The sequence below is a fragment of the Mustela lutreola genome, chromosome 10, assembly GCF_030435805.1.
Source record: "Mustela lutreola isolate mMusLut2 chromosome 10, mMusLut2.pri, whole genome shotgun sequence".
NCBI classification, from domain to species: Eukaryota; Metazoa; Chordata; class Mammalia; order Carnivora; family Mustelidae; genus Mustela; species Mustela lutreola.
Genome location: NC_081299.1, coordinates 108,688,917 through 108,716,841, shown reverse-complemented (window position 1 = coordinate 108,716,841; position 27,925 = coordinate 108,688,917). Strand labels below are relative to the sequence as shown.

The 27,925-nt window shown below is 48.6% G+C and overlaps 1 protein-coding gene across 5 annotated transcripts; it reads left to right on the top strand.

The window, feature by feature from the left end:
* The first annotated feature begins 2,986 nt into the window (after positions 1-2,986).
* On the top strand, positions 2,987-27,228 carry CGN (cingulin). 5 transcript variants are annotated; one of them, XM_059137577.1, is made up of 22 exons: positions 2,987-3,120; positions 9,292-10,173; positions 11,092-11,192; positions 11,346-11,415; positions 11,515-11,604; positions 13,605-13,732; positions 14,593-14,725; positions 15,027-15,239; positions 15,675-15,823; positions 16,030-16,162; positions 19,249-19,449; positions 19,766-19,972; positions 20,344-20,601; positions 21,593-21,763; positions 22,491-22,652; positions 23,422-23,607; positions 23,706-23,795; positions 24,222-24,305; positions 24,416-24,534; positions 24,825-24,933; positions 25,300-25,463; positions 25,758-27,228. In XM_059137577.1, exons 2-22 carry the CDS (start codon positions 9,307-9,309, stop codon positions 25,894-25,896), a joined length of 3,774 nt encoding a protein of 1,257 aa, XP_058993560.1. In that variant the 5' UTR covers positions 2,987-3,120; positions 9,292-9,306; the 3' UTR covers positions 25,897-27,228. The 5 variants fall into 5 exon arrangements, with proteins under 5 accessions (XP_058993560.1, XP_058993558.1, XP_058993561.1 ...); XM_059137575.1 differs by having other exon boundaries at positions 11,515-11,610; XM_059137576.1 differs by lacking the exon at positions 2,987-3,120 and adding an exon at positions 3,168-3,325 and having other exon boundaries at positions 11,515-11,610.
* Positions 27,229-27,925: the final 697 nt, after the last annotated feature.

The following is a 27,925-nucleotide window of genomic DNA, read 5'->3' as shown; positions in this document are numbered from 1 at the left end:
GTCCCATATTTCTCAAGGTTTGTTCTTTGGTCCTCTTTGCAAATTTGCATATCTCTGAGGATGATTCTTAGATCTGTTTCTAGCCCTAAGTCTCTTCTAAGCTTCACTTCCTACTTTGTGTGTGTGTGTGTGTGTGTGTGTGTGTGTTTATGTCTCCCTTACTTCTCCAACAGGGCAAATTCCAAAGTTAATTTATTATGTTATTCCTCTTTTGGGTCCTCCCCAAATCCCTTCTGTCTCCTGTCCTTTCAGTCTCAGCCAATGGTGTCACCTTCCTCTAGTTACTTACCTTTAAGTTACTTGTCCTATGCAGTCTTCCCTGCAGCTCCTCAGGAACTGGCCACAGGTGATTTTTTTTTTTTTTAAATTCTAAGTAGTTTTTTTTTTTTTTTTTAAGATTTTACTTATTTATTTGACAGAGAGAGAGAGAGAGAATGAGCAGGCAGAGCGGCAGGCAGAAGAAGAGGGAGAAGCAGGCTCCCCTCCAAGAAGGGAGCCCAATGGGGGACTCAATTCCAGGACCCTGGGATCATGACCTGAGTCTAAGGCAGATGCTTAACGGACTGAGCCACCCAGGGACCCCAACAGGTGATCTTTAAGACAATAATTTCAGTAGAGTTGTTACTGGTAGTGGTGATGGCCTGGGAAACTCAGGAAAGAACAGAGGAAAGAACTGTAGGACAGGAATTTGGTACCAAATTCACTTAGTGAAAACTAATCCAATTTACTTAGAACTTACTCTTTTATACCATTTCACAAAAAGTATAATTACCCACTTAAATATATATCAATGTAATTTATTCCTTCTTTCTGTTTTTTTTTTTTTTTTAAGATGTTATTTATTTATTTGACAGACAGAGATTACAAGCAGGCAGAGAGGCAGGGAGAGAGAGAGAGGGAGGGAAGCAGGCTCCCTGGCCAGCAGAGAGCCTGACTTGGGGCTCCATTCCAGGACCCTGGGATCATGACCTGAGCGGAAGGCTTCAACCCACTGAGCCACCCAGGCACCCCTATTCCTTCTTTCTGAATATTGTATTAGCTCTGCTTTCCTACCTTTGCCATACTTGTAAACTGGCCAATTTTTCCAAATTGTAACATTTCTTAAGGAGAAGGGACCACAAACTCTGTAAAAAGACTTTTTTGGTGTCACCTTTACTACCTTTGCCTGATGATGGTGTCCTTCAGAGACTGAGTGCTTCCTTGAGAAATAGATGACACTGATGGTAACTCTGAGGCCTCCTGGTTTTTCTTATAATCTGTCTCCAGAGTGTTCCCCGTGTGGAGTCTTCTTTACCATCCTAACTTCATATTTACTACAAACATACTAAGTTCCCTAATTATTAAGGTGTTATCCATGAGACTTTAGGTGTTTCCACTTTTCCAATAGCGGGGTCAATTATCATTCTCCCATTTCAAAAAAAAAATTTTTTTTAAAATTTTCCCACTGGTCTGGAGATGACACATCCTGGAGGGATACTTCCTCTTCGGATCCCCACCCGCACACCATTCTGCTGTTCCCTCCCCTAGGCACTGGCCAGTTTGATCACTCTAATCCGGGTATAGTGCTTCCCTTGGAACGCAGAGACTTTGGTTCCTAGTTAAGGAACTGGTAGGTGTACTTTACCCTCCAGGACCCAACACCTAGCTTCGGAAGGATTGAAGGGCGGGGAGGGGAGGGTAAGGAAATGAGCGCCAGTGAGTGCACCCGACTGTCAGCTGCATTTAAGATTCCTCTTCAACACTAAATAAATACACGGTAAATATTTGTTGAGAACAATATTCAGAGTCCAGCAACATAAACTTATCTCCTTTTTACGTATCTCAACGGTTAAAATCTAGAAGCCGACTTTAACGCTGTTTAATCACAGCTAGCGTTTAGCTGGGGCCTGTGGTTCTCTGAGCAGTCCTGACTCTTTACTCTTCTGGGGCCTGGGATCAATTCCACCACCTCGGGGCGCCTGGGTGGCTCAGTGGGTTAAGTCATGATCTCAGGGTCCTGGGATCAAGCCCCACAAGGGTCTCTCTGCTCAGCAGGGAGCCTGCTTCCTCCTCTCTGCCTGCCTCTCTCTGACCGCTTGTGATCTCTGTCAAATAAATAAACAAAACCTTAAAAAAAAAAAAAATTCCTCCATCTCTTGAAAGGCTAAAGTGGATTCACAATCTGGGGTCGAGTCCCCTTTTGTTTATAGAGCTAGGGTCATTCCTATTCATTGTAAAGGTACATCCCCCTTCAATGTAAACTTACATAGTCATTTACCCAATTCCCATTCTTCAACGAATTAAGCGCCTAACGTGTGCCGGTACCTGTAGTAGGGGTTTGGGATAGCAGCGAACAAAACAAGAGATCCTTTACCCGGTGGAGCTTGACATTGGACGAGAGACAAACGATGAATATGATTTTAAAAAATTGATGAGGTAATTTGGAAAATGATAAAATACTACAAAGAAAAAGGTATCAGGCTGGACAATGATTTGTGGAGCCCAGAAGATAGGGGCTACGGCTCAGGCTGGGGAGAAGTGACACGAGCCGAAGTCGCGGAGCTCTGGCGTTTGAGAACCAGGGAGATACCCTCTGCGAAAGGACATCAGAGCTATCTGATTTATGCCGAGATGGGTGAAGCGGAGAAAGCGTTCTAGACAGAGATTCCCGCTGAGAGTCGCGGAGGCAGAGGGCTGCTTTCCAGCAGGGGCAAGAAGATGCTCTGGCAAGCGGCTCCTGGGGCCGGGCAGGGGTGGTCACACACTGCCAACCACTGCGCCCCCAAAATGGCCTACCATTACTCCTTGCCACCGCGCCCGCTGTGCTCCACCGCCCGCCGGCCCACGTGACCCGGCCCCCTCCCGGCCCGCGACCCCCTGTCCAATTCCCTGCGGCGAACGGCCCCGCCCCTCGAAGGAAACGGGCCAACCAGAGAAGGGTAAGGCGGGCGGGTGGTGACGGCCAATGGGGGTGGAGCTCCCGAGGGGAGTAACAGGTTGGTGGGGGGAGGGAGCGCGGAGGGACGGAGTGGGAGGGCCGGGGAGCCGCGGGCGCAGCTTAGCCCGAGCGCGAGCCCGAGCCCGAGCCCGAGCCCGAACCCGAGGCCGAGGCCGAGCCCGGGAGCGCCGAGCCCGGCTGGGGTGAGTGAATGCGGAGGGGGCAAGAGCCCCTGAAAAGGCAAGCGGGCGTGACGGGCAAGGGGCGAGGCGATTCGAGATACCCTTTTCCGGGGTACAGGTGCTGCACTGAAGAGAGGAGGAGGGGAGCTGAAGCTAGGGTGGAGAGTACTGGCTAAAAGCTGGCTCCTACTCTGGTACCAGAGGCAAGTGGCTGGGAACGTGCCAGGTGAGGGGCACCTGAGGCTAAGGCTACTCTCAGGAGACGAAAGCGTTTCAGCGTCTGGTTATATCTGGAGGTCAGACGCCGGTCCTAGGGGCAAGGATTTCTGTTGGAGACCGCGGTGTTAGGGGGGAGTAGTTAGTGTCAGTTGAACAGGGGGAACAACTGCCTGGGGTTCAGAGACGGAAGGGGGAAGGCGTCCAGAGGTGCTATTTGCCTCAGGTTTTCCTCCTGGCTGCCGTTCTGAGCTGGCGCTGGCACCTCCTTTCAGGCGTTGAGAGGTGTGAGGTGTGGAGTTTTGCTCTAACCCTTCACCTACAGATGGAGATACTGAGGGACAAAACAAGAAGGCACCCCCGTCTCTTTGCTAGGTGTGAAACTATTTAAGCCTTCAGTTTCTGTCAGCCTTTGCTTTAATGCCTGGGAGATTTTTTCCTTCTTCCACTTGAGAGAGTGCTCGCCAAGAGAGGGGTATGAGGAAGCATAGATCCCTAGGCCTACAAAATCCGTAGAAATTCTTTCTAACGAGGCTTCTGGCTGGGGCTAATGTCGGACCCTCTCCCCAAGCACACATAGTTTATTCTGTGGTTCTAGATGGGGCCATTGGATGCAGTTTAGGAGCCTAACCCATTCCCTTGATGCCTCCCAGAAGATCCCTATTACTCCATGAAACCCCACAAGGCGTCCTTGAGTCCAGGACCATGATGGTTGTCATACTGTCAGTAGGCACCAGGGGTGTGGGAAATAGGCAGGACTCCTTTGGAGACCATAAGACTAGGGAAATTAGCACCTCTGGGACTCCACACTGGACGAGAGCTGCATGTTGCGGACCAGACAAGGCTTCTGAGGCAGATTTCCTTGCCTTAGGCAGGTAAGGAAACCAGAGCCAGTCTTAGTTTGGCCCCTTTGATGCCCTGCCTGAGGAAAGTTGTTGTAATTGGGAAATAATTAGCAACCGCTATGTTGTCCATAGGCTGCCTACACGTGCCTCTGCACCTCTTCTTTTATCCTTGATATTTCGAGTCGGGGGCTGGCTGTAGGGGACTGCTAATCCAGAGATTTGCCCTGACCCTAAGAGGATTCTGGCTTCCTAGAACCTTTTCTTATTTCCCAGGCTGACCCGCATGCTATCAGCCCTGTGGGAGGAGAGGAGAAGGTAGGGTTGTTTCTCTATGTTGTTTCAGGGGAGGGGAGAACTAAGGGCCAATGAATTGGCCAAGGCAAGTGTGGGATGAGGAATGCAGCTTCCGGAACTTAAGAGGGAGGGGTGGGGGAAACAAAGTCTTCCTAACACATACTGGCCTGTCACTCACCAGGTTCTTTGTGCATCTGTTTCTCCCTGTTCCCTCTCCACTCTCTGCCTCCTTCATAGCCTTGGCATCTAGGCTGGACAATCCATGCCCATGGTTTTGCCCCCTGCCTCCTCTGCGGTGTGGAGTTTCTCTGGTCTGCTTTATGAGCTGCCAGTGGAGTCTCTCTGGCCCTCCCCTACCCCCTTGCCTCTCAAACCAGTCCAGCCAGTTTGCAGGGCCCAGTTTATCATTCTGTTTTTCTCCCCCACTGGCCAAACTGCTCTAGCCTGGCTCTCAGGTTTCTGCTTTTTCAGTGGACTGGGCCAGGAGTCCACTTGGGGCCAGTTCTTTTTGATCCATGGGGAACCTTCTTATCTTTGTAACTCTTTCTGAGAAAATAACCAATCCATCAAGGTCACTGAGCTATCCTTTCCTATTTTGGCCATTTACTTCTCTTGTTCCCTCTGAGAGGAGTCTAATCTCTATACCTCTTTTTCTTCCATTTTCTAAATCTGCCAGTTATGTAGCATCTAGCATATTGCCTGGCCCTGTATATGTCAGTTCTTCCTCTACACACCCCAAACTACCCCACCCCCACTTCCTGCCAGAAGTTCAGAGACTGTCACTCCTAGTTGGAAGCCAGATGCTTATGGCTGGGTGAGGTGACGGAATTGGGGCAGGGCAGGCTAATAAGTAACTAAGGGAGAAGTGGCTGTCTGGAACAGGTGCAGCGTATCCTCCCTCTTCTTACAGGCATGAATGGAGAGGGAGACGAAGTTGAATCAACTTGTGGCCTGGGCTCTTCCCAGAATACAGTTGATGAGGAATGGCCTGGGCACATGCTGAGGAGGGAAAAGCAGGGGCAAGCTGGGAGAGCGAAGCCTGTGTACTCCATGTTTCCTGGCACCAGATCGATGTTTACCTGCCTCTGGGGTTTACGCAAGGCCTTGGAGCTGCTTGGCTCCCCTGGCCACGCCCCACTGTCCTCTGTAACTAAAGGCGGATGGGTTTCAGGTTTTCCATGTTGAATCATTTAGAGCTCTGCTTTCTGACCCACCAGCCCAAAGATCATGTCAATCCTGCTCGCCCCTGACCCACTGTCCCGGGACTAACAGTCCGTTGAAATTAGGGAGTCATTGGGACCTGGGGGCACGATCAGCACTGCCTCTGAACAAGTTGGTGCTCTTGGGTGGGTGAGGGGCTGTGCACTCTGCTGGGCCTAGTCTGGGAGCTCCTCTATCTGGATCTGGAAGATCAGTTGATGTACTGACAGAGTAGAGCTGTGATATGAATAAATCATGGGACTTCTGAGAGCTGGCAGTCTAGGCACATCTGGTTCCAAAATTAAGACTGAATGGGGCAGGGAGAGGTCTTGTTATGAGGGCACATGAGAAATGGCTGTGAGGGGGATCATTGGGTAAATCTCCCCACTGCTATTGGAGTGCCTTAGTTCAGGATACAACCTTTAACACATATTTATTGATACATACTGTGTCACCAGGTCCTGGAGGCCTGAAGTCAGCTGAGAGCTATGTTCTTTGTCCTCCAGGAGTGTATCATCTAGTGGGGGAGACAGACAAGAAGCAAATCACTCTGATAAATCTATAAAAGTAAACAGGGGTGTCTGGCTGGCTCAGTTGGTACAGCATGCAACTCTTGATCTCGGGGCTATAAATTTGAGCCCCACAATGGGTGTAGAGATTACTTAAAAACGAAATCTTTAAAAAAATAATAAACTGAGGTAGATTTATTGAAGGACAACTATAGAACATATAACATTGTTCTTTTTTTTTAAAGATTTTATTTATTCATTTGACAAAGATCACAAGTAGGCAGAGAGGCAGGCAGAGAGAGAGGGGGAAGCAGGCTCCCTGCTGAGCAGAGAATCCAATGCAGGGCTCAATCCCAGGACCCTGGGATCACAACCTGAGCCTAAGGCAGAGGCTTTAACCCACTGAGCCACCCAGGCGCCCCATATAACATAGTTCTGATCTAGTTTGTGGGAGGGGGTGGTTGGGAAGGGCTCTGAGGAAGTGACATCCTTCTGTGAAGCATGTGGAGCCAGAAAGGGCCTGTTAGAAGGAGTGCATGTATGCAGGGTAAATTTGTTATCAGCTTTGTGACAGGCGTAGGTGCTGCTAGCTATGTTTCATGTTTCATGTCATTTTCCCTCTTTTTTTTTCTTTTTTTAAAAGATTTTATTTATTTGTAAGCGAGAAAGTGAGTGAGTGAGAGGGAGAGGGAGAGAGAATTTGAAGCAGACACCGTGCGGAGCACGAAGGCCAACATGGAGCTCGAGCCCCACAACCATGAGATCAAGTTGAAACCAAGAGTCAGATGCTTAACTGACTGAGCCACCCAGGCACCCCTATTTTTTTTTAAGATTTTATTTATTTGACAGAGACAGACACAGCCAGGGAGGGAACATGAGCATGGGGAGTGGGAGAAGCAGGCTTCCTGCCTGATGGGGGGCTCGATCCCTGGACCCTGGGAGCATGACCTGAGATGAAGGCAGACGCTTAACGACTAAGCCACCCAGGGTCCCTTCCCTCTTTTTATTTAAAAAAAAAAAAAAAAGGAACCTAAGTAAATTACATGCAAGAATCTGAAATGTAGAACATGGTAACATTTTTATAGCTGTATACACTTGTAATTATTATTGTCTAATTTTTACAAGTATTTCCTCAGGAGGTATTATCATTACACCTGTTTACTGATGAGGAAATTGAGGCTCAGAACAGTTGTGATTTGCTCAAGGTTATATACATTCAATGAAGAGGAGGGCTAGGTTCTTTTTTTACTGGATGAGTGGTTTGAAGAACCTTTGCCTTGTAGCTTCTTTCCTGATCCCATTTCTTGAATTCTAACAAAGGACCCTGCCGATTTAATATCCTTTTGTTTGGAGTATCTGAGGTTGGTTCAAGTCCTCCCCAATGCTGGAATGGTGGAAGGGCAGGGGTCCTTTAGTTCAGGGTGGACTTGGAGGTCTTAATGAAACTCTTGAGATTCTGTGGTAAAAGCTTGTGTGGACTGTTTCTTGGGGGGTGGGTGGGTGCATTACTTCATTCTCTCAAATGGAGTCTGAGAACCATTGCCAATAAGGGCTCCTCCCTCCAGTTCCTTTCCCTGGAGGGGAAGGGCTGGGAATGTTAGGAATGTTCTTCCCACCAAGCCCTTTCTCACCTGCTGCTAGGCCACTCCCTTTCCCTCTCGCTCTTGTTTTCTGGGCTTCCTAGCAAGACTACAGTCCCTGAAGGGGGCCTTGCCAGCTTTCCTTGGCCCAGAGCTCCACTGGGAGATTGAGCTGCATATGTTTTTGTGTCTATCTGGCTCTTCAGATACTCCTCCTCCAGTTTGGTACTAGGCTGTGGTGGAGATTAGTTGTAGGGCTGCGGAAACTGGAGTTGTATTTGCTTCAAGAAGAAACTGCCCTCCTCAGTTCCTGGAGCCAGAGCACACCTGGAATATATTCCATTTGCGGACTCTAATTTTAGGCTGATGGGGACCAGAGGAGTTGGCCTATGGGTTGTCCTGGCTCTGGCCTTCAGGTGGGACAAGTCTACCTATCCTAGGGCCCTTGGAATGGACATTCTTTTTTTTGTTTTTAAAGATTTTATTTATTTATTTGACAGACAGAGATCACAAGTAGGCAGAGAGGCAGGCAGAGAGAGAGAGAGAGAGGGAAGCAGGCTTCCTGCGGAGCAGAGAGCCTGATGCGGGGCTCGATCCCAGGACCCTGACTGAGATCATGACCCGAGCCGAAGGCAGCAGCCCAAACCACTGAGCCACCCAGGCGCCCCGTGGAATGGACATTCTTAAGTGTTACTTAAATCTTTTTTTTTTTTTTTTTAAGATTTTATTTATTTATTTGACAGACAGAGACCACAAGTAGACAGAGAGGCAGGCAGAGAGAGAGGAGGAAGCAGGCTTCCTGCTGAGCAGAGAGCCTGATGCGGGGCTCTCTGGGATCATAACCTGATCCGGAGGCAGAGGCTTTAACCCACTGAGCCGCCCAGGCCCCCTGCTTAAATCTTTTTTTGAATAAGCAATACATCTACATGGTTCCAAACTTAAAAGGGACAAAAGATACTCAGTAGAAAGCTAGTTACTCTCCCATCCTTGTCCTCAGCCCCCAGGTCCTCCAACCCAGAGGCTTCACTGCTATCATCCCAGAAATAAGATGGCATAACTTGTGTGTGTGGGGTAGTTTTGTGTATCTTAAATGAACTCTGGGAGTAAAGGGCCCCTTTTCTCCATTGGGATAAAGGTATCTGTTAGGCAGGGTTTGGGATCTGCCTTCATTGGGGTTGGAAAAGGCACACCATGCTATAGGCATATGTGTGAAGATCAAGCAAAATTGTTGAACTCTCGACAAAGCCATGCTTCCTAGGACTGTATTAGAGGAAATGGATTCTTCTAAGTCAGTGGGTCTCAAAACCTGGAATCTGGACCAGCAGTGTCAGTATCTCCTGGGAACTTGGTAGAAATTCAGATGCAGACCTACTAAATCAGAAACTCTGGGGACAGAGTCCAGTAGATACTTTTCAGATAAAATAGGAGAACCACTATTCTGTGTAGAAGGAACGACAAAGTAATAAGCCACACAAAAGCCGGACAGGTGGAGGTTTTGGTGTTTCTGCTTCTAGTCTCTCAGCTTTAACTGTTTTCTTGATTTTCTAGGACCCCCTCCCATTCATGGAACAGGCATCCACCATGGCTGAGCCCTGGGGCCCTGTAGACCATGGAGTCCAGATTCGCTTCATTACAGAGCCAGTGGGTGATGCAGAGATGGGCACCCTACGTCGTGGTGGGCGACGTCCAGCTAAGGATGCAAGAGCTAATACCTATGGGGTTGCTGTGCGTGTGCAGGGCATTGCTGGACAGCCCTTTGTGGTGCTCAACAGTGGGGAGCAAGGTGGTGACTCCTTTGGAGTCCAGATCAAGGGGTCCAACAACATAGGGGCTCCGGGAGCGCTGAGCTCTGACTCGGAATTCCCTGAGAGCTCCTACTCTCATGCCAAAGAATTTCCTGCCCGCTCACAGGGCAGTATGTCTGATGAGGAGCCTGGGGTCCACTGGAATGGAAGGCTGCTCAGATCCCAGTCCCAGGCCTCACTGACAGGCCCTGCCCCTGTGAGTCCAAGTACCAGGAGCACTAGCCTTCTGGAGCTGGCCCCCCAGGGAGCTTCCCCAGGGAGCACCATTGACACTGCTCCCCTGTCTTCAGTGGACTCACTCATCAACAAGTTTGACGGTCACCATGGGGGCCAGGCCCGGGGGCAGACTGGTCGGCGCATGCGTACTCTGCCCCCTGAACAACGCAAGCGGAGCCAAAGCCTGGACAATCGGCTCCCACGGGATACCGTTGAGGAACGGGAGCGTCGGTCCCCCAACCACTGGACTCCTAGCACAAAGCATGACAGCCACATAGGCAGCTCCAGGCAGTTGACCCAGAGCCAGAGCTCTCTCGGTGGCTTTAGCCATTCCCATCAGACCCAGGACTGGGTTCTGCAGAGTTTTGAGGAGCCACGGGGGAGAGCCCAGGATCCTGGCATGCTGCAGGTCAGACCCCACTCCTCTGTAGCTACCGATCCCCAGCCCCGCAGCCCCGGGACCCCTTGCTGATTCAATAACTTAAGGCAGAAGGTTTCTTTCTTTCTTTCTTTTTTTTAAAATATTTTTATTTTATTCATTTGACAGACAGAGATCATAAGTAGGCAGAGAGGCAGGCAGAGAGAGAAAGAGAGAGAGGAGGAAGCAGGCTCCCTGCCGAGTCGAGAGCCCGATGCGGGGCTTGATCCCAGGACCCTGAGATTATGACCCAAGCCGAAGGCAGAGGCTTTAACCCACTGAGCCACCCAGGTGCCCCAGGCAGAAGGTTTCTACTTTTGTCCTCCACTTTACCCATCTTCTAGATAGATGATATTCACATGTACGAGATACTTCCATGGAAATGGAACTGATGTGAAATCAGCCTTCACAAGCATGAGAATCAACTTGTTACCGCCTGGTCATGGACTGTGCCTCAGTCACTAGCATTTGCTAGGTCTGCAGCATCCGTAAGGCAGGCCTGGTAATATGACCAGCTTCCAGTGGTCTGGTCAAAACTCCCATCTCTGTCTCCCACTCAGGAGTGTAAATAAGTGGGGCAGTAGCTTCTTGGAGACAAAATTAAGCCTGTTCATTTATAAGTTCTAGTACATTAACTGTCAGTAGTAACAGCTTACCACAGAGCTCACAACTAGTTGAGATCTGCTTGTCAAGGAGAATCTGGCTTGTAGCAATAGTGAGAGGTGTACCCTGCTTGGACCTCTCCTGGGCCTGCTGCTCAGGCTTCCGCAGTGTTGCCTCTTTTCTGCATGTGAGGCCTGTTGGGCATGCTGGGAGGGCCTTGTCTCCCATCTGCTGCTTCTGCACCATCTGAACCCCACACATGCTGCTGGCTTCATTTTCCTGTTTCTCTGGGTTTATGTTTTGCAGTTAAAATCAACCCCAGACCTTCTCCGAGACCAGCAGGAGACAGCGCCACCAGGCAGTGTGGACCATGTGAAGGCCACCATCTACAGCATCCTGAGGGAGGGGTAAGTGGGGGCCCTCCCAGCAGCGCAGTCACACACACCCCCTCTTTTCCTTCTGGCTTCCTTCCCCATCTTCCCTGTCCTTAGCTCTTCCTTCTCTCATCTCTGTTACCTCTTCCCTCTCTTAGCTTTTGCTTCTGCCCTTTTATCCTCCAGAAGCTCAGAAAGCGAAACGTCTGTGAGGAGGAAGGTCAGTTTGGTGCTGGAACAGATGCAGCCTCTGTTGGTGAGTGACCACCTCCTGGTGGGGCCAGGAGGCAGGGTTAGGGCTTGTGGGGCCTGGATCTGGATGTGGACCCATTCCTTCCTGCCCTGTTTCTGGCAGATGACTTCTCCTGTGTCTGATAAGGCCCTGGCTGGGCAAAGTGAGCTCACCCGAAAAGTGGAGGAGCTGCAGCAAAAGTTGGATGACGAGGTAAAGGTGAGGGGAGACTAGAGGTGCAGGAGGCACATGGGGCACGGGGGAAACAGTGCTTGGGTTGCTCTTCCGTGTGACCAAATGAGCACTCATATGTTCTATGACACAGGAGACAAGAGTATGTGCTGGTCCCCACAAGGACTTCTGGGCTTCCCTGGAGCTTAGGGAGAAGAGCGCAGTTATCAGAGCTCTGACTACCTTCCATTCATTTCCTTTGGAAGTTCTTATCCTGGCTTTGCTGCTCACTGGGATTACTTACCTCAGTTTTTTCACTGTCATTATGATGATGGCAATACGAGTAGCTGTCATTTATTGAGTGAACTTTATATATATATATATTTGAGAGAGAAAGCATGAATGGGGGGAGGGGCAGAGAGAGAGGGAAAGGGACAAGCAGACTTCTGTGGAGTGTGGAGCCTGGATCCCAGGACCCTAAGATCGTGACTGGAACCAAAGTCTGATGCTTAACCAGCTGAGCCACCTAGGCGCCCCTATTGAGTATACTTCTTGTAATAGGTACTGTCCTGGATAATATATAATAATTATAGTGATCTTATAAAATAGATATTGTGGACATTTTCGTGATAAGAAAACTGAAGATCAGCCAGGTTAAGTGAATTGCTCAAGGTACTAAGTAACAGAGATGGAATTTAAAAATTCAGGTCAACCTTATGTGAAAGTCTGTGTACTCCCTTTAAAAAAAAATATTGTGGGGCACCTGGGTGGCTCAGTAGGTTAAGTGTGAGACTCTTGATTGCAGCTCAGGTTGTGATCTCAGGGTTGTGGGATCGAGACCTGTGTCAGGCTCTGTGCTGGTCATGGAGCCTGCTTGGGATTCCCCCTCTGCCCTTTCCCCCACCCCACATTCTCTCTCTCTTAAAAAAAAAAAAAAAAAAGTTTAAAAAGTTTAAAAAATATTGCTCGCACCTCTAACAGTATTGCCTTGTATGTAGTTAGTAAGTATTGGATTGTAACTTCCTTTATTTCCTGGAAAGCAGTATAGTATACTGGTTAAGTGGTCAGCTGTGGAGTCAAACTGAGTTCAAATCCTGGTAACTCTTGGCTGCGTAACTGACTTCGGGCATGTTCTTTACATGTTCTAAGCTGCTGTTTCCTTAACTATAAAGTGGGGATAATAATTGTGCTATCTTATTTATCTATGGCTATGTAACAAATTACGTCAAAATTCAACAGTTTCAAACAGTCATCTCCTGGTGTCTTGAGGGCCCAGAGTCTGGAAGCACCTTAGCTGGGTAGTTCAGGGTCTATTAGGAGTTTCCAGTCAAGGTGTTGGCTGGGGCTCTAGTCAAGAGAAGACAGTGGTTATTGACTGGAGAACTCACTTCCTTGCTGTGTGGACCTCTTCATGGGGCTGCTTGAGTGTCTGCACAGTATGGCATCTACCTTCCCCCACAATGATCCAAGAGAGAAGGTAAGGAGGAAGCTGCAGTGCCTTTTTAGGATGAGTTGCAGAAGATACACATCATTGCATCCTTTTTCTGTTTGTTAGAAGAGTGTTCTTAAGGGTGTCTGGGTGGCTCATTAGTTAAGCATCTGCCTTCAGCTCAGGTCATGATCCCAGAGTCCTGGGATTGAGCCCTGCATCAGGCTCCCTGCATCAGGCTCCCTGCTCAACGGGATCCCTGCTTCTGCTCCTCTCACTCCCCCTGCTTGTGTTCCCTCTCTCACTGTCTTTCTCTCTCTGCCAAATAAATAAATAAAATCCTGAAAAAAAAAATTAAATTAACTAAAAAATAAAGAGGGGAGAAACTTCACCTTTTGAAAGGAATGTCAGACAATTAGTGGACATACTTTATACCATCCATCACAAGTCCCAAGGCTCATTAGGAGAATTAAATGCAGATAATAAACACAGGGTCCGTAGTACAGTGCCTGTCATGTAGTGAGTCAGTAAATGTTAGACATTTGCATTACTCCTGGTCCTCTGAGAGGCTTTCCCTTCTCTCCAGCTGCTTTATTCTCCCTGCCTTTTCCAGAAGCGACAAAAGCTAGAGCCATCCCGGGTTAGTCTGGAGCAGCAGCTGGAGGAGAAGGAAAAAGAGTGCAGCCGGCTGCAGCAGCTGCTGGAGAGGAAGAAGGGGGAGGCCCAGCAGAGCACCAAAGAGTGAGTGCAGCTGATGGTGCACATGGGGCTGCTTGGGGACGGAGGCCAGAGTTGGAGGTGTCCCCTGGGTGGGAGAGATGGAGAATCTAGATATCTAGAAGCTATAAGGGGCAGACAGAAATAGTTTAAAGATAGGACCTTTCTCTTTGCTTTCTCTGTCGGTAATGGTGATTGTGCCTGAGTTGGGTTACCTGGATTTGCCTCTCTACTTCAGGCTCTAAATCTGTAAAATTGGTTAATAATAGTAGCTACCTCACAGGACTGTTCATTTAGTAGATGTCTTTGCAATGAATACTGTTTGGCACGCACTGATCTAGATTTCTGGGGTATACTAGTGAACCATTGAGATGAGGAGCACTGCTGTCCAGAAGCATAGTTTCTGTGTGTGTTGGGGGGGTGGGTTGGGGAGACAGACAGTAAATAGTGAGCATATTAGATAAGTAAATCTGTAGCATTTGAGAAGGTGATTAATGGAGTAGGTCAAAGTAGATTTGGGGGCCTGGTGGTGGAGGAGCCAATTTGTATATTAAATAAAGTGGTCAGGGGGCACCTTGGGGTTCAGTTAAGCGTCTGCCTTCGGCTCAGGTCATGATCCCAGGGTCCTGGGATCAAGCCCTATATCAGGCTCCCTGCTCAGTGCAGAGCCTGTTTCTCCCACTGCTCCTGCTTGTGCTCTCTCTTCTCTCTCCCTCCCTCTCAAATAAATAAACAAAATCTTTTAAAAAGAAACAAAGTGGTCAGGGGAGGCCTCATTTAGATTTGAACAAAGAAGGAGGTTTAAATGAATTAATATATGTAAAGGGTCTAGAAAACTGCTTGACACCCAGTGCTTGATGATATTATTTGTTATTAATTATTAGGCTCCAGAACATGAAGCTCCTTGTGGATCAGGGTGAAAGGGTAAGACATGGGCTGGAGACCAAAGTGATGGAACTGCAGGACAAACTGAAACAGGCCCAGGGATCAGAGTCCGCTAAGGAGGCGCTAAGAAAGGTAGGGAGGAGGATGGCTCCCGCAGCTTCTGTTTCCTTTCAGCTAGAGCACCCTCAGATCTGGTCACCTCCAGTTTCCCCACAGTATGGGCAGAAGATAGCTGATTATGGGTACCCCTTAGTGTGCTTTCAGAGAGGTTCAGTGGTCAGATGGGGGGTAGAGCCCAGAAGGGTGGGCATCCTAGAGAGCAGAGAGCACCGGGTACTGAGCCTGACAGGTCTAAGCTGCTCAATAAATATTTTTGGTTGACCAAAGGAATGAACAGGCAGAGTCACCTCTTTACTTGTCTTCCTTTCTCCAGGACCTGTCAGAGACCCGGCAGCTGCTGGAAGAGGTGTTGGAGGGGAAACAGCGGATAGAGGAGCAGCTGAGACTGCGGGAGCGGGAGCTGACAGCCTTGAAGGGGGCCCTGAAGGAGGAGGTGGCCTCCCGTGACCAGGAGTTGGAAAGCGTCCGGCAGCAGTACCAGCGAGATGCAGAGCAGCTTCGCCAGAGTGTGCAAGATGCCACCCAGGCATGTGACCAGAGCAGGGACTGCTGGAAGAGGGCAGCCCCTCACCCCCAGAAGGGGCTGCCTTGAGGTCTCTTTGTATTTGGGGACTTTCCATGTCATAACTGGAACTCCCTCTGAAAGACAAATGTGAGATGGCCAGGAAACCTACAAGGGCAGAGTGAGGAAATGCAGGCCAGGAGTACCATGAGGGTGTGTGACCAAAGTCCCATGGGGAAATAAATGGGGGAGGCATCCTGTCAGTGACAGCGGGGGTGGGGGACACTCTGACCTGGGGAGACTTTGTGCTAACATCGCACCAGGCACCCTGAGGTCTCACAGTGTGTCACCAGTGTGGTGCCCTCTGGTCCTGAGCCTCCCCTTCCACAAGCTTAGACTTTGATCTGAAGCGAGTTCTTCCCTCTGAGCCTCCTGTCCCCAAATTGTCTCCTTCCCTAGGACCATGCTGCCTTAGAGGTGGAGAGGCAGAAGATGTCAACCCTCGTGCGGGAGCTGCAGAGGGAGCTGGAGGAGACCTCAGAGGAGACAGGGCATTGGCAGAGCATGTTCCAAAAGAACAAGGAGGAACTTAGAGCCACCAAGCAGGAGTAAGGAATTTGTCTCTCAGCAGTGCTTATCCATGTTTCCTATATCCTGCTGCTTTTCTGCCCAGGCTGTGCCCTTTTCTCTGCTGAGAGTGGGTGCCCAGCCTGTTGGCTTCTGAGGAGGTGGTTTGCATGGTCCTGCTAACCTTGCCCAGGCAGGTGGCCTAACCTTGTTCCCTTTTCCTTTGCATTCACCTGGCTGGGCTCAGACTCCTGCAGCTGCGGATGGAGAAGGAGGAGATGGAAGAGGAGCTTGGGGAGAAGATGGATGTCTTACAGAGGGAGTTAGGGCAGGCCCGGGCTGGTGCTGCAGATACTCGCCAAATGGAGGAGCTCAAGAAGGTACTTTGAGAGGCACCTGACTGGGACTCGATCTCAGGGTTGTGAGTTTGAGCCCCATGCTGGATGAAGAGATTACTTAAAGAAAGAAAAGAAATAAAAAAGGTACTTGGAGCTGGGGTGTAGTAGAGCAGGTTGGGTGATGGGCACTGACCTCACCTACCCATGAGGATCTCCAGACTAGTGGCTGCCTCCTCTGTGCTTGGTTTTCAGGATCCACCTTTCTGCTCAGCCAGCTCTTTCCCCTACACACTCTCTGATGCAGTTGGGTTGCTCTCATTGAGTGTACAGGTTTCCAGTGGGAAGGACTCCTAGTTGGGTTCAAGCCAGAGGCTGCTGGCTGCCTCCCAAGAGACCTCAGGGGAAGCAGCATTTAGATGGATTTGTGAAACTCCAGGGTCATTTTTGAAGCTTCGAATTTGGTCCACACAGGGAGAGTTGCTCTGTCTGGAGCGGGTAGGGTGATGGGGAATAGGGCAGGGGGATGGACTCATTAACTATATCTATGAAACCAACATTTACACTTAGAATGGCAGTTTATTAACTTGTAATGTGAAGTGTCATCAGACAGACTGGAGTACTTGCATTGGCATGGCCAGCTGACCTACTGGGGAAGCCAGATGGTATAGTGAAGTCTGCCTAGAGTATAGGATCTAGACGCAGGGATTTTATCATGCATGGACGTTTTATAAATGATAAGGTCATCAGATTGAAGCGAATACAGACAATTTCTTCATATTCTTGGTATTAGTTTTTGGAGGACAAGAAAGCATCTAATTATTTTGGATGATTTAGAAAGTTAGAAAATATTTTGTTAGTATAGGGAACTGGCATTTATGGCCTCCTAAGGATCCTTCGAGGTTTATAGTTCTTTGATTCACTATGCTGGATATGTAGTTGGTGCTCATTTAACAAGTATTAATTAATCATTGCTTGTTTATCATGCCTTTGCCATAAGGCTGCCTAATTATAATCAAGGCAGTCATATTTATTAAATGAGTAAAGACATATAGCTCTTAGTGATGATTTTCCAGATAAACAAAAGTCTGAGCTTACACAAAATACTTGGAGAAAAACATAAAGAACATTAACCAAGTGTACTTTTAGTGATTGTGAAATGAAAAGTGCTCTTAAGTTTTTACTATGTTAGTATGAAGTTAACAAATTATCAAGAATGTCTGAAGTCTGTTTGCTACATTAGTGGACATTTCTCTGGACAATCTCAGTTGACTATCATAGGAGATAAAGCTGAAAAGCTAAGAAGAAGTAACTAGTGCTTGATTTAACTCGTATACGAAGTGTATTTTATCAAGTACCCACTCAAGACAACATACGCATTAGGAAAACAGACCCCATCCAGTATAGACCACACACCGTGCTGTTTTTTTTCTTTGCAGTTAGTTTTGTTATTTTATACCGAAAACTCAAAGTATATTATATAACCTTTCAGCCTAATTATGGTATTTTCTGAATTTCAGAAGTAGCTGATAGCTAAAGAATGATAGCACGAGAGCTCATATCTCAAAATTTTATTTATTTTTGATTTTATTTATTTATTAGAGAGAATACAAGGCAGAGCAGTAGGCAAAAGGAGAGGGAGAAGCAGGCTCCTCACAGAGCAGGGAGCCCGATGTGGGGCTCGATCCCATGACTCTGGAATCATGACCTGAGCCGGAGGCAGATGCTTAACTGAGCCACCTGGGCACCCCCTCAAATTTTTCTTTAAAGATTTTTATTTTTATATTCAATGTGGGGCTCAAACTCACAGCCCTGAGATCAAGAGTTGCATGCTCTACCATCTGAGCCATGCAGGCTCCCCAGTATTTTATTTTTTTTTAATTAAAAAAAAAAAAAAGATTATTTATTTATTTATTTGACAGACAGAGATTGCAAGTAGGCAGAGGGGCAGGCAGAGAGAGAGGAAGGGAAGCAGGCTCCCTGCTGAGCAGAGAGCCCAATGCGGGGCTTGATCCCAGGACCCTGGGATCATGACCTGAGCTGAAGGCAGAGGCTTTAACCCATTGAGCCACCCAGGTGCCCCCCCAGTATTTTAATTAAAAAAAAAAAAAAAAAGAAAAAAGAGCAGCACCACTATTTATTGCATAATATGTTTTGGTTTTCAACCCATTTTATTTTTGAAATAGCCAATCCTGTTTTATCCACACCCTCATCTACTCTCACTTAATGTGATTTGATTGTGTGTGTGTGTGTGTGTGTAGATTTATTTCACATACCATAGAATTTACCCTTTCTAAGTGTATGATTTAGTGGGGGGTTTTTTGCTTGTTTGTTTTTAAAGATTTTATTCATTTATTTGACAGAGAGCACAATCAGCAGCAGGCAGAGGGAGAAGCAGTCTCCCCACTGAGCAAGGAGCCCAGTGGGGGAGTAGATCCCAGGACCCTGGGATCATGACCTGTTGCAAAGACAGACACCCAACCGGCTGAGCCTCCCAGGAATCCCTTTGTGTTTTTTAGTATATACACAAAGCTTTATGTCCATCATCACTATCTAATCAGAGAACATTTTCATCACCCCAGAAAAGAACCCCATATCCATTAGCAGTCACTTTCCCCAGCCCTGGGTAACCACTAATCTACTTTCTGTCTTTATGCATTTGCCTATTCTGCACAATTTCATATAACTCGAGTCATAATATACGGCCTTGTATGTCTGGTTTCTTTCACCTAGCATAATCTTTTTGTAGGTTTACTGATGTTGTAACATGTATCAGTACTTTTTATAGCTGAATAATACTCTATATAGATATATCACATTTTGTTTATCTGTTCACCAATGGGTGGACGTTTGGGTTATTTCTATGTTTTAGCCATCGTGAGTAATGCTGTAATGAACATTCATGTGAACATGTTTTTTGGGAACATGTTTTCAGTACTCTTGAATATATACCACGGAATGGAATTCATATGGTCATTCTGTGGTTAACTTTTTGAGAAGCTTTCAGACCCCTTGCCCAAGTAGCCACAACATCTTTCATTCCCCCCGCAAAACATGAGAGTTCCAGTTGCTGCACAGTCTGATATCCCAGGCCACCCCTGTGCCCTGTCACTGTCCCTCTTCCCTTCCAGGAGCTGCGCCAGACCCAGCAGGAACTTAAGGAACTAAGAGAAGAGCAGCAGAGCCAGGAGGTGGCCGGGCGCCACCGGGAGCGGGAATTGGAGAAGCAGCTGAAGGTTGAGGCTGATCGAGGTCGGGGGTTGGAACAGCAGAACCTCCAGCTGCAGAAGACCATCCAGCAACTGAGACAGGACTGTGAAGAGGCTTCCAAGGCAAGGGGAGTGGGCACAGGGCTTAGGAGGTGGAGGCTGAGGGGTCTGGAGGGCAGAGGAGCCAGAGGGCATGGAAAGTTACCTATCATGGGTATGTACAGACCAGATCCTTGGTCCTAGGTGTGTGGTGAAAAGTAGCTAGGAGTGGGCAGGGGGGAGGCAGGGATGCAGCATGGCTCTGTAGGGGTGGGATTCGCAGGGCACTACCACTATTTAGGTCCAGTTCTCGTGGACGGTCTTCCGGGTGGCTCTCCTGGGGGTGGCTAAGGACTTGGAGCCCTGGGGTCTGAGCTACCGCTCCCTGAACTGGCCGCAGGCTCAGGCGGCGGCAGAGGCAGAGGTGGCAGTGCTGGGGCAGCGGCGGGCAGCCGTGGAAACCACACTTCGGGAGACCCAGGAGGAGAATGACGAGTTCCGACGGAGCATCCTGGGTCTGGAGCAGCAGCTGAAGGAGGCCCGGGGCCTGGCGGAAGGTGGGGAAGTGGCGGAGGCAAGGCTTCGGGGCAAGGTGCAGCGGCTAGAGGTCAGTGCTTCTGCCCACATCGTTGGCTCCCTGTCCGCCCCCACCCCCTGCCCTCTCTCCTCTTGTCCCTGGCTGAATACTTCAGCTAAATCCTCAGCTATCAGTTTCATTTTATGCTGAGTGTGCTTCTGTTGGCCTTCCCAATCCAGTGTTACACTTGGCTTTATTTCCTGGTGCATGCTTTGCTGTGGATGTCTTGGCTCTTGCACTGGTACTTTTGTCTCTTATCTTCCACCTTGTGCTTATTTTCTGTGTCCTGATTTCTTTGCTGCTTCCCCTGAGCCTGTTTTCACTGCCCACCTTTTTCATAAATCACTCTTCTTCCCTCCCATCTATTCCCCTCCAAATGGCCTATGTCTTTGCTCTCCCAGGCTGAGAAACAGCGACTGGATGAGGCCCTGAATGCAGCTCAGGAAGAGTCGGGGAGCCTGGCAGCTGCCAAGCGGGCACTGGAGGCCCGGCTGGAGGAGGCCCAGCGGGGGCTGGCCCGTTTGGGGCAGGAGCAGCAGGCACTGAACCGGGCTTTAGAGGAGGAGGGGAAGCAGCGGGAGGCACTCCGGCGGGGCAAGGCTGAGCTGGAGGAGCAGAAGCGCTTGCTGGACAAGACTGTTTGCCAGCTGAACAAAGAGGTGGGGCATGGGGTGTCCTGGACTCTCAGGAAGAGTCCTAGCTCTTATGGAAGCTTGCCTGGGGGGCGAGGGGTCGGGGAGGGGGTCAGAATGTGTGGTGTTTGCTTGCTTCAAGTTCACTGCTGAGGAAGCCAAGGCCAAATCTTGAGAGAGCAGTGTCCTTCCTACCGCTCCTCAGTGTTCATGTCATTCCTCCACATCCCATTCCATGTGGTCTTGGTCCTTGGAGAATGTTTCCTGTGATTCTCTCTGAGACATCTGTAAGATCTGAATGTAAGAATCTTCATTAGTAGAATTTTCTGTTTGGGGTAGGGAAAGGAATGTTCCATCATCTCTCCCTAGCTGACTTTAAGACCTAAACATAGGAATTTTTGTGGGTGGAATTTTATATTTGGGGGAAGGCAAGAAGAAAGGAAAAATAAATAAATTGCATTTTTGCAGGTAAGATCATCCCTGTAACCTCTTACTTTATAAAGCTAGAGCAAACATACATATTTTGTCAGTTCTAAAAATGCACATTACGTCATCTCTGACATTGACTTGGCATCTTGTAACTGATGGTATGTTACGGTTCAGTTGGCAGGTTTTTCCTTCTTAGTGGTATATCTCACAATCTATTGGCATCTTGGGTTTGTTGAAATGTGGTCATTTAAGGTTTACTTGGTATCAGACACTTTTACAAGTACTTTGTATCATTAATGTAATTCTCACAACAACCTTGTGATGTAGGTACCATTATTTTCCCATTTTATAGATGGGGAACTGAGACCTAGAGAGGATAAATAACCTGTCTGTGATCACACAGCTAGTAAGTGGTAGAGCCAGGATTTGAGCCCAACTAATCTGTATATTACTACTAGCCATGCTATAGGGATCTGGGCCCAGGGAGAGCAAGGGAGGGCTGCTTAGGCAGTAAGGAGAATCTGGGGGTCTGGGCTCGGAGAAGGGCCAGAGGTATGGTGCTGAAAAGGCTCTTTTCTCTTCCTCTCAGTTGGAGCAGATTGGGAATGACTCTAAGCAGGCCCTGCAGGAGCTGCAGGCCCAGCTGGAGGATTATAAGGAGAAGGCCCGGCGGGAGGTGGCGGATGCCCAGCGCCAGGCCAAGGAGTGGGCCAGTGAGGCTGAGAAGAACTCAGGGGGGCTGAGCCGGCTTCAGGATGAGGTAGGAGGAGGAATGGCAGGGGTGGGAACCTGCCCAGTGTCCTTGGTGTGAAGGTCATTGCCTCTTTTTTTTTTTTTTTTAAAGATTTTATTTATTTGAGAGAGTATAAATAAAATCTTTAAAAAAAAAAAAAATCACAGTACCAAAAGAACCTTAACACTGCAATGTTATTGGAAGTGTAGTATCAAAACAGAGGCATGTCTCGAAATATGATAGCTAGTTTTATTTTATTTTTTAAAGATGATAGATAGTTTTAATACTTCACAATCTTTTACTGTAACAATTTATTATAATTTTCTGTTCTGCGATTACATTAAACCCTTTTTGTTTTGTTAAAAAAAAAACAAAAAAAATCCCAGTACCCTACCTGGGTCCCATATCACTTAAATCACAACTCCTAGGGCTGGGGCCCAGGATCAGTTGTCTAAAAATGACTTAACTGATACTAATTTGTGGAGGGCATTTTAAAACAATAAAGAAAATGGACTAAGCTCCTTTCTGCCTGATAGATAGGATGCTGCCTGATTCCTGAATTGTTAAAGAAAGCTAACTAGATCTTCAAAGAGAAGAAAAGGGACTAAAAGTCGGCCTGCTTTTTGTTACCACCAGACTTTGGCAATTCTAAAGAATGTCAGTGATGTGACATTTCTCCCCACAGGGCGGCCTACTCCCGCCCCTCTGCTCCCACCTTACTTCTCCAAGCTGTTGCATTTTCCCTCCTGCCCAGACCCAGAGGCTACGGCAGGCCCTGCAGGCTTCTCAGGCGGACCGGGACACAGCCCGGCTGGACAAAGAGCTGCTGGCCCAGCGATTGCAAGGGCTGGAGCAAGAGGCAGAGAGCAAAAAGCGTTCCCAGGATGACAGGACCCGGCAACTCAAGGGTCTTGAGGTGATGGTGTGAGGGTGACAGGGAGGGGGAGGGGTGTCCAGGTCCTGGCCCAGGTGGGACTTCCATGGGGGAAAGGAGCCAGGACACACCAAGCCCCCTTTCTCTGCTGGGTGTTGAAAGCTGGTGGCCCACAGCTGATGGGTTTTGTTTGAGTGCAGTGTTTTAAATGACTGAGTTAATTGCCAGTGTTTAGAATTTTATACATGTCACTTATATCTTACCGATTTCTGGCTCCTTTTGTACATGTAGAAAATATGGTCACCCTGAGCTTCTAATCCCGAGTTGTCTGCATGGCAACAGTTGGCTGGAACTGAGCAGTGGCATCTCCCCTTTAGAATGAATAGTGGTCTTCAGTTTGCTATATTTGGCAGCAATAATAAAAACAGGGACAAGGGATGCCTGGGTGGCTCAGTCAGTTGGGCGTCTCCCTTTGGCTCAGGTCCTGGGATTGAGTCCTGCATCTGGCTCCCTGCTCAGCGGGGAGGCTGCTGCTCCCTCTCCTGCTCCCTTGGAGCAACAACAAGAGCAGTAACAACAAACAGTGACAATAGCAGCAGCAAACACATATTATGCCATGTGCCGGGCACTGAAGACTCATTTAATCCTGAGAAAAAACCTGTGGGATAGGTTCTCCATTTTATAGATGAGGAAAACAGACACACAGAGAGGTTAAGCAACTTGGCCATGGCCCTTCTGCTAGGAAGTGGTAGATCTGACTCCATCCCAGCTTTGGCTTGGACGCTTTGGTTTCTGTCTGTTATCCCATTAGGGAAGTCGGGCTGCCCCACTGAGGAATCGATTCGGGGGTTTGTCATCCTGCCAAGGGCCAAGACTAGAGCAGGCACCACCACCCTCTCCCCTCAATGCCACGCCTGGTCAGCAGAGGGTGCTAGCTCCATGGTGGCTCTGGGCAGGGGCGAAGACAGCTGGTTGTGGGGACATGGGAGACAGCAAGGTCTGTGGAGGCTGGGCTTTGGGAGGGTCCTGGTGGGGGTTTGGCATTCTGGTGTCCAGCATGTGGGGCAGAATGAACCTGTTGCTTCTGTGCTACAGGAGAAAGTCTCACGGCTGGAAGCGGAGTTAGATGAGGAGAGGAGCACCGTGGAGCTGCTGACAGAACGCATGAATCGTGGCCGGGACCAGGTACCCCCTTCCTTAGCTCTCAGCCCTCTCAAGAACACCTCTGCCCACCCATGTTTCATAATCTGGGGAATTCTGGCTGTTGAATCTGTGCATGGCTGGTGCTACTTCATGGTCTCCTCTCCTTTAGGATGGGTGGAAAGGAGCCAGGGATCTGAGTGGAAGAAGGAATCCTGATGGCCTGGGATCCTCTCTGACCTGAGTCCAGGCTGCTTCCACTCAGAGGGGATGCTGGTTCCTGGCGAGATGGAGGCAGCCCTGTTTAAATTCTGTGGCTCCTCCCGTTTGAAAAGGCTGTGATTTCTTAGTTGCCTAAGAATTATGGGGATTCAGAGAGCATCCTACAGTTTTCTCTGCCTCACATGGTTCACCTGGCTGGTTCATTGTTAGCCCTACCCAAATCTGGCTCCTCTCATCCATCCCCACTAGGTGGACCAGCTGAGGGCAGAGCTCATGCAGGAAAGGTCCGCTCGACAGGACCTGGAGTGTGACAAAATCTCCCTGGAGAGACAGGTAAGCAGGGGAGTAAGGAGTCTTGGGGATAGACACCAGGAGGCAGGTAGAATGACCACAGGAGGGATCAGAAGTGGAGAGTGACCACAGAGACTTTCTGTCCTTCTCAGAACAAGGACTTGAAGAGCCGCTTGGCTAGCTCAGAAGGCTTCCAGAAGCCCAGCGCCAGCATCTCTCAGCTTGAATCCCAGAATCGGGAGTTGCAGGAGCGGCTGCAGGCTGAAGAGAGGTGATGTGAGCCCATCCTCCCTCTTTCCCTCTGGGCTCTTCTCTGTCTTGCATGTCAGACATGGCCAACCTGATCTTCAGGGGCAACTTTTCTCTTGGTAAAGAGCAGAGGGAGCTGTAGAACTTCTGAAATGTGAATGACCTATTATCTCCCCTGTTGTTTGGATCTGCTCCTAGATCCTCCCTAGTGTGACATGACTGAGAGGAGTTCATGGAGGCTGGAGGGAGCCAAATAGGGTTTTCTCTGGAAATGGCTACAGCCACAGACACCCCCCTACCATACCCTCCTAGGGAGAAGACTGTTCTGCAATCTACCAACCGAAAACTGGAACGGAGGGTTAAAGAGCTGTCCATCCAAATTGATGATGAGCGGCAGCATGTCAATGACCAGAAGGATCAGGTAAGGACGGGAGCCAGGGACAAGAAGTCATATGGTAAGCATATACTGTGTGTTTGCTTGAGGGCAAAGGGAGGCCCCATCTCATAGGTCTTCCCAGCTTCATGTAGGGATGGAGACTAGACTGGAGGCCCTGGATTAAAACAGTCATAGTAATAAGCACATGCATTAAGTGTCTGTGATGTGCTAGGTTCTCTTTCTGTTGTACATGTATGAGTTCATTTCATCCCCAAAACAAATCTGTGAAGTTAGGGAACTTGCCCATGGTCACGACATTTTTCTAGGGCAGCGATTCCTTGTCAGAATTGGGTCCCAGTCCATGGTCGCAACAGATGCTTTTCTAATGTGGGGACTTTGTATCCTGCCCAGCTAAGCCTGAGGGTGAAGGCTTTGAAGCGGCAGGTGGACGAAGCAGAAGAGGAGATTGAACGACTCGATGGCCTCAGGAAGAAGGCCCAGCGTGAGCTGGAAGAGCAGCATGAGGTCAATGAACAGCTCCAGGCCCGGATCAAAACCCTAGAGAAGGACTCCTGGTATAGGCTGCTTTTCTTTCCTCCTCTTCTGAACCCCGGGAATGGGTTCTCCTGAACTGAATAGGGAGGAGAATCTCTAAGATGGGACCTCTGCAGTCACTCCTTTCTGGCTGAAAGCCTGTATGGTTATTCTTTAGCTCAGCCCACTGTCTATATATACCCCATCTCCCCAGATCTCACATAGGTGGGGGAGCTTGTACCTTAAGGCCTTAGAAAAGCTGGGAGTTTCCTTAGCATGAAAAGCATGGTTGTCTCAGTTTGTCTCCTTCCCTTACAAGTATTCCTCTCTCTTAGGCGCAAAGCTTCCCGCTCAGCTGCTGAGTCAACCCAGCATGAAGGGCTGAGCTCAGATGAGGAATATGACAGCGTCTATGACCCTTCTTCCATTGCATCACTGCTTACGGAAAGCAACCTGCAGACCAGCTCTTGTTAGCTTGGGTCCACGAGGGACCAAAGACCACACTTGCAGCCTGCCCTGGCCAGGCCTGCACTGCCCTGCCAAGCCTCGAATTCCTCATTCCTGGAGGGGGATCCCAATTATTAAGGCCTAAGAATGGGAAGGGTATGTGTGATGGTGATAAAAAAGGCATTGGCACTAAGCTGGTGAACAGGCTTTCCCTGTCCTCTGGAGGAGTGGGTATTTTAGGCCAACTGAGCCCTTCCCTTAAGTCTTTTTCTTCCCTCACAGCAATAGGATGGTCACCATAGAGGCTGAGGGGGATTGAGCATGTTAGGAAGGGACAGACATTGCCACGTATATAAAGCTTTATTTCTTTAGCCCTTAACCCTCAGGCTCAGGGAAATACCTTTGTGATTTTTGCTCCCTTGACTCCTGCAGTATGTTTTCCTCCCACTCTGGAGCAGGGTGAAGGGAACATTATGAAAAATAGACACACTGAGGTGGCTGTATCCAGCTCTTGGATGCTTCTCTTTGCACAGTCATGGGACCCATATGGTAGTCCCCACCCCTCTCCACTCCTTTATATTTTGTCTTCCTCAAGCCAGTGGATCCAAGGGATCTGTTCTTCCCTTCATCATTCCTACCTTCCTTTCCTTTTGGTGCCTTAGGGTGAGGAGATAAGGATGTTCTTCTTGCCTTCTATACCTGCACATTCATACCTCTCCAAGGACCAGCCTTTCCCCCACCAGGGCCCTCAGCTTCCCCGGCTGCCCCAGTCTAGAGAGCTTTTGGCTCATTTACTGATGAGCCCTTGCGTGAGGGACTTTGGTAGGACTGTGATAAGGTTGTGGGGCTTGGTTCTGCTCAGGGTTTCGATGTTTCCTCCTGTCTTTCTGTGACTATGGATGTGTTTATAAGGGAGTTGCATCTAGGAACCCTGATAACTGTCTGCATGAGTTTGAAAAGCAGAGGTTTTTCTCGTGGCTTCCCTGACCCAGATGTGCCCAACCTCAGTAGGGAATCAGGGGATCCTCATTATCTCAGGAGCTTGGACCTGACATAGGGCTTCCTGCCTAGGGCTAAAGATGGACTCTGTAAAAATGGGTAGAGGCAATGGAAGATTTATTCCCCTCTTGGGTTTTGGGAAGAGCCAAGCCCTGGTAGGGAGGAGGTAAACCTGCTTATTTCCTGAGCAGGTTCTGTAAGGAGCGTAGGGGAGGAAGAAAGCTGTTTTCACCAATGACTTGTAATTTCATGATTTTTTTTTAAAATCTTCTATTCTGCAAGTTAGAGATTATCTCCCAAACCAACCCAGCCTTGATTTTATTTTAAATTAAATATTAAAATTATATATCTATACTGAAATCCTTGACTTCTCATTCTTTTTCCTGGCTTATTTGGAGGTCTGTTTTTTTTTTTTTTTTTTTAAAGATTATTTATTTATTTATTTGACAGAGAGAGAGATCACAAGCAGGCAGAGAGGCAGGCAGAGAGAGAGAGAGGAGGAAGCAGGCTCCCTGCTGAGCAGAGAGCCCGATGTGGGACTCGATCCCAGGACCCTGAGATCATGACCTGAGCCGAAGGCAGCGGCTTAACCCACTGAGCCACCCAGGTGCCCTTGGAGGTCTGTTTTATGCAGAAACCATTTTAACTAGAGAACTTAGAGGCTGAAACTGGGTTTTTCTTTATCTCACTTTTTAGAGGCTCTTTACAGCAGATTAGATGGACCCTGGGGAACGACGTGTGTTTATAGCACCTGCATTCTCTCTTAGACAACCTTCTGGGAGTAGAAAAGCCAGTAAATGCTGTATCTGAGGGTTAAAGAAGACAAATCAGAACTGGGTTTTATTCCTTTGGGGCACAGGGATGTCCCCAGCATTCACCTCCCATGTACAAAGACATTTCATTCCCAACTGGTAGGGGACCCAGTCCCTACCTGGGGAAGTAGAAAAATTTCTGGCACTCCTGCTCTTGTTTTGCCTTGAGGGAGCTCGCTGTTCATCAGAGCCATTGTCAGATTCAGGGACACTGCCCACTCAAGAGTGGGCCAGACTTCCTGCCT

Excerpts from the sequence above, each read along its gene's own strand:
- CGN (XM_059137575.1), top strand. The coding sequence starts at position 9,307 with ATGGAACAGGCATCCACCATGGCTGAGCCCTGGGGCCCTGTAGACCAT. Across the intron at positions 19,450-19,765 it reads ACTGTGAAGAGGCTTCCAAG|GCTCAGGCGGCGGCAGAGGC; the intron begins GCAAGGGGAGTG and ends AACTGGCCGCAG. Across the intron at positions 23,796-24,221 it reads TGAATCGTGGCCGGGACCAG|GTGGACCAGCTGAGGGCAGA; the intron begins GTACCCCCTTCC and ends CATCCCCACTAG.